Source organism: Colobus angolensis, unplaced genomic scaffold (genome assembly GCF_000951035.1).
Source record: "Colobus angolensis palliatus isolate OR3802 unplaced genomic scaffold, Cang.pa_1.0 Scaffold116, whole genome shotgun sequence".
In the NCBI taxonomy this organism is placed as follows: domain Eukaryota; kingdom Metazoa; phylum Chordata; class Mammalia; order Primates; family Cercopithecidae; genus Colobus; species Colobus angolensis.
Window position 1 is genome coordinate 4,486,625 of NW_012112697.1, and position 9,295 is coordinate 4,495,919.

A 9,295-nucleotide genomic window follows, 5' to 3' on the forward strand; every position below is an offset into this window, starting at 1 on the left:
AAAAAAAAAAAAAAGAAAAGAAATAGGAGTTCCTGGGAGACCCCAGAATAGCCAGCATTCACATTTCTTATAGTTATTGATTGTTGCTCTGACATCAGGCAATATTACATCACCATCTCTGCACTTTCTGTGGGCTTTTATACAAGGAACTTTGCAGGATCAATCGCTGATCATTGTTTGTTGGTTCTTTTGTCACCCTCTTGCATCCCTGTGTGGCCCCTAGTTCTTCCCCATCTCATTTACAGGGATTTAGCTTTGCTTTGGCCACCTGATTCTCATTTGTGGAGGGAGAAGGGGTGAGGGGGATGAATAGATTAATCCCTGTGGCACACGCAATAAGGTGCAACACTAAACTCATCGAGCTCGACATTTCCCAATATTTGCTCTGGCAGAGGTAGGGAGCTAAAGCTGATCTTTTGTTCCAGGGGACCAAAAACTATTTTGTAAAGAGAGGGGAGCAAATACACCCAGCCTTAGGTCGAGAGGGCAGGAGGTTTGGAGGGCAGTACGACCAGTGTTCCTTTGCTTGTCCACTTGGCAAACTGTAATTCCTTCTTCAAGTTTCAACTCAAGGATAGACACAGTCCCTTCTCTTCCCCCAGGTTCATCCTGAACCTCCTATAGACCTCTATGGTGAAAATAATTTGTTTACTGGCCTCTCACCTCTGTATTGGGAATGCCTTATCTACCTATCCCCAGCAACTAGCACAATGCTTTTCACATCAAGGACACCCAGCAAATGTCAATAAAAAAAAAACCAACCAGGGCAGGTTGACTTGGTCTTACTTTTGCCTCTTGATATTCACCAGCCAGAAAACAAAAAAGCCTGATCAACTAGGGGGCTGAAGGGAGGTCACTTTGGTCACAAAAGTTAATAATTTTTGTTGCTTTATTGATTTCTTAAGTGCCACTTAAGTACTGTACCAATAGAGAGAGAGAGGGAGGGAGGGAAGGAGGAAGACCCACACACACACACACACACACACACACACACACATTGAGGGACTGGCATATGGTGAGGGCCTTCTTGAGAGAGAGAGAGAAAAGAAAAAAGATCATCCAAAAAACAAAACAAAGCAGAACAAAGCAAAAACCTGGTTGAGAAAGGTGCCACTGAATCTCAGTCCCATATCTGACCCTTCAAAGTAATTTTGCAGAAAGAGGTGGAATGACATCAGTTGGAGGGTGTCTTATTAGTCCTTGCAGGTAACTATCCTTTGGGAACAAAATCTATTCTGTATCAGGAGGACAGCAGCTTCGTATGGTCTTGCCATTAGGACTCTCCCAATTGAGGAATGTTTGCAAGCAGCATAAACCAGAACCAATTTAGGGGACACAAAAATTCCTGTCCTCATCACCATTGCAATGTAAACTCAACTGGATTGCTCGCCCCTGGAGCCCATTCTCCATGTTTCATTGCCAGTAAGATCTCAAACTTCACACTCCTCCTTTAAACCTTCAGAAGGATTTACCTTGTACTTGGAGTAAAATCTAAACTATCCAGAAGGCTCCCCCACCACCATTCTACCATATTCCCCCCAACTCTCCAAGGTTGGCCACACCAGCCTTTTGGGTCCCATTTCACAGGGAAGCTGAGAACTGTTACAGCAGAGGAATAATCTCTGCTCAGTCTTTGACTTCCAAAAAGGATTCTTGAAATCCATTTTAGAAGTAATAGTTGTAAAAGTCAGAGCTTTTGATTCTCTTCACTTTAGAAAAGGAAAGAAAAAAGGCTTTGGCAAATCAAATGAAGGAAAGTTCATAGTTTACATGCAATGGATTGAAAAGACAGCTCAGATGAAAAAGCAGAACAACTCTTCCCTAAGCAGGGGATTACAACTGGGACATGGGAGGAGGCAGAGTGCCTGGGAACTCTGTTGCTCTCATAGTCCTCCTGCCACCCTCCTGCAGATGACTTCCCACTTTAGAGACCAAATTTGGAGACTTATTGAACTGCCCTGTGTAGACAACCACTGTCCAACAGCCAGTGACATTCACTAAGCTCAGGATACAGAAGGTGGGCCCAGAACATGGGATGGAGAGGAGGGAGGAGAAAGGGAAGTTGTCTAAGCGTGGATGGGAGAAGCCCAGGCCCAGCACTCAGTGCGGTGGGGGGGATGGGGGTAGATGAAAGCCAGTTGGCCCCAGATAATTTCCTCCCAAATTGTGACAGTCTATGATTGCCCAGTTCACCCTTGTTAAACCTGATTAAGAGAGAAATCCTATCTAGCAGTCAACTGGTCCAAAACTAATTTCTAGAACAAGACTGAAACCAGTGCAGTGGCTCAAGCCTGTAATCCCAGCACTTTGGGAGGCTGAGGCAAGAGGACTGCTTGAGGTCAGGAGTTTGAGACCAGCCTGGGAAACATAGTGAGATCCCATCTCTACCATAAATAAATAAATAAATAAATAAATAAGCCAGGCACAATAGGACATGCTGTAGTCCCAGCTACTCAGGAGGTTGAGGTGGGAGGATTGCTTCCTAGCAGTTCAAGGCTACAGTGAGCTATGATTGTGCAATTGCACTCCAGCCTGGGAAGCAGGGTGAGTCCTTGTCTCTAGCAAAAAAATAAAATGAAAGAAAATGAAATAAAATAAAAATACATTAAAAATAAAGAGTGGGATATTCAATAATTAACTAATAGCTTTCAAATTCCTCTTATAGAACCCATCAGGGGCTGAAATCATTGTTCTTTGAAACCATCTGTCCATAGGACTCTCAGAGAAGGGCCAGGAAAATGGCTAGATTTGAAGGTCCTTTGATGAGATGAGTGTGTGTGAAATCCCTATGCTGGGAGGAGTGCAGAGCCCTGGTTCTGTGCAGATGTGAGCAGAAGGACAGCCCTCATCTGCATCTGTGTTTGATCCCACAAGTCTGAGCCCAACTCCCACAGAGTAGGGTGACCCTGCTGACCCACTCTATTAGCAGCACATGCCTACTATGGATTTTATTATTTTAGTTTCTGAGTGGGGCAGACACACTCTCCCATCCCTTCATGTCCAGAGGCATTCACAGGTGACTAGTTGACATCTATACAACTGGGGACATGAAAACAAATTTTTCTGTGTTGAACCAGTAGCCCTTGTTCATCCTCTTGGAAGCAAGACAAAGCACTTTCTCTCTGACGTCATCCCTGCCACGTTCTGCTTTGCTTACTGCAGCCCCCTTGGCTGGTTGTGCCCTGAGCACACCAAGCGCAGTCCCACCCCAAGGCATTTGCCCCTGTCATTCCCTCTGCCTGGGGCGTTGTTCGCCCAGTCATCCACAGGAATCATACTCATCTCCCATTAACCGTCACTGCCTTAGGGGACCATTCTAGTGATCATACACAAAATACTACCCTTTCTAACCCCACATCTTGCTTTATTTTTATTTGTGGCATTGGTGCCTTCTAACACCTATTTCTCTGTTTATTACTTCTCTCTTCCAACAAGAATGTCAGCTTCATTAAAGTAGGTCTTGGTTTGGTTCTTTCATTGCGGTATCTCCCGCATTCAGGACAGAGCCTGGCTCATAAACAGTTACTGAATGAGTGTATTAATGAAACATGGTTGCAGGACTCTTGCCATGGAAGAGCTTTAAATGACAAGTAGGCACAATGTCCCACCTCTCCTGTCCCACCTCTCCAGGTTTGACTTGGTTCAAACCTGAACCCTCTTATTTGACCTGGTTCACTCTTATCCCATCTCATTCTTTTTCATTCTCTCCCTACCAGTCCTCCCACGAAACATATGTACTCATCTTCTCCAATCCTGGAGATCCCATTGTGTCTCATCTTTGTTTTGCCCATGGTGCTGCGGGAACTCGATGTTCCCAGACTTGGGTAATTCAACTGTCATTTGGCCCCATCAATGGTACTCTCCCTTCTGCAGGTTCTGGAAGTGAATCTGGATAAAGTTTGCTGAGTTGCATCACCTCTGGCACTTGTTTCCAGGTAGAATAGGGAAGGAGTGGTCTTGAGGCCTCCCTACGGGATGGTCATGACAAACCCTTTTACCTTTGGAGCATTTTATGCTTCTTGGCTAACAGAATTCTTCAGAACTACAGACCATGGGAATCTACTCAGGCCTCTCTACAGCATAGATGCTAAGCTCAGTTCCTGTCTTGTATGGAAAGCAGACCTTGTATTACCCACCAAAGCACAGAATAGGGAATGCTTCAATATACTGTGCTACTCCAAGATACTCTTCCTCATGAAAAGCCCTATCTTGTGCTCAGAGCTCTCACTGCAGGGGGAAATGTAGACCTGAATAAAAGGCCAAAGGATGGAACTCCCAAGGCCAGGGATCCCAAATAGGTCAGCAAGAGAAAGGTTTTGTATTTCATGTCATTATTTAAACCATATTTTTGGTTGATTGCTCAGAAATCAGGCTTGATGGGAAAATAATCTCTTTCTTTCCCTTTGTACATATATTATAGCTACATCTATATATCTTCCTCTTATTTACAGAACTAGTTAGATGTTTACAAGAGGAACTGGGGTCCATTTTGTGTACCAATATTCACGAAATTTTTCCAGGAAGGACAAGGAATAATATACAAGGGTTGACCAATTATGGGACCTTGGAGGAAGCTATAAAAAATTGATTTGTTTAGCCTGGAAGAGAAAAAACAAACGATGCTTTCTTGAGAGTATAGGTAATTCAATATGTAGCAGGATGCTACCGCTGCTCTTGAAAGTGGCTTGTGAAAAGTCTTGAGATTTAAACACTGAGGTTCTGTGTTTAAAAGAGGGTGAATAGAGACCCATGTATGCAGGATGACCTAAAGCTGATGGCTTTTCAGGATTATCCCAGTCTCTATTACTCATGGGAGCCTGTGATCCAGGTGAGAAGTGAGGGCTGAGATTTTGGTTTCCAGACATTTTTGGTTGTGGTTTGGGGTTGTGGTTATGGGGTCCCAGAAGGAAACAGATGTTGTGCACAAACTAGGCAATTTGAATGGAAATTAATAAAGGAAACTTATGCAAAGATGTTCTGGCATAAAGTAATTTACTTTTGATGTCTTGTACTTCTGAATATTGACTGGGAATATTTGAGTGAATCTCACTTGGGATTTCTCATGCAGTTGCAGCCATCTTGGTCTGGCGTCATCTGAAGGCTCATATGGGCTGGACACCCAAGGTAGCTTCCTCACTTACCTGTCTGGTACCTCACTGCTTCTCTCTGTGTCCTCTCTCACCGGCAGAGAAAACTAGATTTCTTACATGGATGCTCAGGGTGCCAAGAGCGGGAAGCAGAAGTTGGCACAGTAACGAGCCTATCTCTGGAACTGTAACAGCGCCACCTCCCGCAACTTCCATTGATCAAAGTAGCCACAGATATATCTATATATCTGTTTGGCTATATGGCTTGAATCTGAGAGAGCCAGATTCAAGAGGGTAGAGAAATAAACTCTACATCTCAATGGAGACCTGGCAAGGTTGCATTGCTGAAGAGCACGTGGGATGGGAGTGTTGCTGCGGTCATTTTTGGAGACTAAAGTCTGTGAATCAATTACTGCATGCATCTGATAGAAAAATCAGCAATGGTTTCTGTAAAGGTGATCTTTTGGTGTTCCTGTGTGTTTGTTTTTAGCTATTGCCACTGTTTGGCTGTATTTTGTTTGTGGGCTAGATATGGGGTTGAGAAGGAAGACACGCTGTGACACCAGATAGTTAATTAGGAAATGAACCAAATTTCCATTAGCTGGTGAACAGATACACAAAATGTGGCATAGTCCATGTGAATAATGGAATATTATTCATCCATAGAAAGGAATGAAGTGCTGGTACATGCCATAACTTGGGCGAACCTTGACGACATTATACTAAGTGAAAGAAGTCAGATACAAAAGACCATATATTATGTGATTCCATTTTTATGAAGTGTCTGGTATAGACAGATCCATAGAGGTGAAAGGTAGATTAGTGATTGCCAAGGGCTGGAACAGAGAGAAATGGGTGTAACTGCTGATGGGATAGGGCATGGGGTTTCCTTCTGGGATGACAACAACGTACTGAAATTGGATAGTGGTGATGGTTGTTATCATTTTGTGAATATAATAAAAGCCACTGAATTGTACTCTTGAAGAGGATTAATTTTATGGTATGTGAATTATACTTCAATTAAGAAAAACAGAATCAACAATGTGTTACTACAAAAATAACAAGACATTGTGGTCCAGAGGTAGGCTGATAGGTTGGACCGTGGTTTGGACTCTAGATTATTCTGAATGTCAGAATGGCAAAAATGCAGAATGATTTCCCAGGAACCTAAGTGTATTTTCTTGGTGGCTTCCTCTGTGAGTATAAATGACACCCTTTCTTGATGAACGCTAAGAACTAGAGTGGGATTCAGGTTTTAACCATTCACAAGTGAAGGAACACTAAGTTCCAACTAAATGAAAATGACTGAGTTAATGGCCATGGTTTAAATGGTTATGCAAAGCACAAAACAAACAGGATGATGTTATTTGCTAAGCTTCATGAGAAAGTGGCCCGCAAGCGTTTCAATCAGCAAACAGATGAAGATTCTATTTTTTTTAACCTTTAGAGCTCTGATGTGGAATGAGTGGCTGTAACTTTAAAAACTCAACTGGTCTTTCCAGAACCCATGAGAAAAATATCAGACAAACCCAAATTCAAGAATATTCTATACCAAAACTGCCGAGGTCATAAAAAACAAAGTCCAAGAAACTGTCACAGACCAGAGGGGACTAAGGAGACATGACCACTAAATATAATGTGATATCCCAGATGGGATCTTGGAACAGAGAGAGGATGTTAGTAGGAGAAACTAGTGAGATCTGAATAAAGTGTGGAGTTTAGTTAATATTAATGGGCCAATGTTTGTTTCTTAGTTGTGACTAAGAATTTACCATGGCAAATATAATATGTTTAAACAGGGAGAAACTGGGTGAAAGGTATGTGGGAACTCTACTATCTTTGCAGCTTTTCTGAAAATCTCTCTCTCTCTTTTTTCTTTTTTTTTTCAGACAGAGTTTCACTCCATTGCCCAGGCTGAAGTGCAGTGGCATGATCTCAACTCACTGCAACTTCTGCCTCCCAGGTTCAAGTGATTCTCCTGCCTCAACCTCCAGTGTAGCTGGGATTACAGGCACGCGCTACCACGCTCAGCTAATTTTTGTATTTTTAGTAGAGACAGGGTTGTTGCTCAGGCTGGTCTCAAATTCCTGACCTCAGGTGATCCGCCCATCTTGGCTTCCCAAAGTGCTAAGATTACAGGTGTGAGCCACCACCCACCTGTGAAAATCTTTAAATAAATAGTTTCACTAAAAAAAAGAAAGCTCAACCAGGCTCACCTCTCTATTCTCACAGCCTTCTCCCTGTCTAGCTTACGGGATATGTGTATGTTTGAGAGAGAGAGAGAGAGAGAAAGAGAGAATGACATGAGATAATTGAGGTAATGAATGGGAGATCAAACCACAAAGCCCTGTATAAATGTAAGGCGTTATACATTATCAAAGTCCAACCTGGTCTCTTAATCCCTCCTAAATTCTTCACCCCACCATCTACAAATACAACAAACATGCGAAGACTTTGGTTTCCCTTCAATTACCACTTCTTCCACCATTTTTACCCCTCTGGATTATGTACTGTAATTCATTGCCAACTGGCTAATGAGTATTGAATACGGCTTCTGTAAAGTGCTGGGCCAGACATGAAGGAGGATGTTGAAAGTATTAGGAATGTCCCCACTGTGCACTTCCTCACATAACATACAGTTGGCTAGGGGAAGTCGAACATGTACATTCTCTGTACCCAACAGTTGAGTGATAACTAATGATAATTCAGGGTACAAAGATACAAAATAATTAATAAAGATGAGCAATAAAAGGTCGGAGAGTAGTCCATGCTCAATCCACATAGTTAATTCACTATTTTCTTAAGGCTTTCCCAGTTGGCTCTGTCTTCATGTTTTCTCTTTTTATATTCCTTAGAGAAGAAAAGACTATGCTTCTTAACTTACTTTGTCCTCTAAGAGAGGTAGCCTTGTGTAGTGAGATCTGGAGCCAGATTATGAAGCTTGAACTCCAACTCACCACCAATTACCAATGTGACTTAGCTTTCATTTGTAAAGTGGGAATGAAACAGGCTCTACTTCTAGGACTGATGTGAAGATTACATGACTTGATTCAGGTTCAAGATGCCAGATAGGGCTAGGTGTGGGATAGATGCCCAATCTGCATAGGTGGAGAAAAGAAAGGGTGTGGGAAACAGGTTTGTAAAAATGAGGGCCCTGGGGTTTTAGGCGACTGTTGAAAAGCAAGTTTACAAAAATTTTTATAGTCTTAGGAAAATGTTCACAATATATTGTAAAATGAAAACCATGGAATAAACAACTGTGTATCTAGAAAAAAGTAGAAATTTCAAGATGTTAATTGTGGGCAAAATGGTTAACAGTGGTTATCTCTAGGTGATGGTGTTATTTCACAAATACTTTTCTATCAGAAAGTAGAAAGGTGGTTGTGAAGGGCTAAGGGGAAATTGAAGGGGGAATTCGTGCTTAATGGGTGTAGAGTTTCAGTTTCACAAGATGAAAGAGTTCTGGAGATCTGTTGTGCAACAATGTGAATAAACTAAACTGTACATTTAAAAATGTTTAAGTTGGCTGGGCATACTGGCTTATGCCTGTAATCCCGATACTTTGGAAGGCTGACGTGGGAGGATCACTTGAGGCCAGGAGCTCAAGACCAGCCTGGACAACATAGTGAGATCCCATCTCTATGATAAAATAAAAAAATTGGCAGGGGGTGGTGGTATGCATCTGTAGTCCTAGCTGCTCTGGAGGCTGGGGTATGAGGATCACTTGAGCCCAGGAGTTTGAGGCTGTAGTGAGCTATGATCACACCACTGCACTCCAGCCTGGGCAACAGAGCCAGGCCCTGCCTCTTAAAAAAAGTTAAGATGGTAAATTTAATGTTAAGTTTTTTTTTTTTTTTACCACAATTAAAAATTTTTAAATACAAAATGGCAAACAACAGTTTTATGCTTTAGAAAAAAAAAGGCCAGGTGCAGTAGCTCAGGCCAGTAATCCCAGCACTTTGAGAGGCTGAGGTGGGTGGATCACCTGAGGTCAGGAGATCTGGCCAACATGGTGAAACCCTCTCTCTACTAAAAATACAAAAAATTAGCCGAGAATGGTGGCGTGCACCTGTAATCCCAGCTACTTGGGAGGCTGAGGCAGGAGAAACGCTTGAACCTGGGAGGCAGAGGTTGCAGTGAGCCGAGATCGTGCCATTGCACTTCAGTCTGGGCAACAAGAACGAAACTTTGTCTAAAAAAGAAAAACA

The 9,295-nt window shown here is 42.5% G+C and overlaps 1 protein-coding gene across 1 annotated transcript in view; it reads right to left on the reverse strand.

Annotated features, from left to right (window-relative positions):
- Positions 1 to 1,531, reverse strand: part of MARVELD3 (MARVEL domain containing 3) — a 35,853-nt gene extending 34,322 nt beyond the window's left edge. Inside the window, exon 1 of the mRNA XM_011962402.1 lies at positions 1,473 to 1,531. Coding sequence (XP_011817792.1) covers positions 1,473 to 1,531 — 59 coding nt within the window. The remainder of the gene's footprint in view (positions 1 to 1,472) is intronic.
- Positions 1,532 to 9,295: the final 7,764 nt, after the last annotated feature.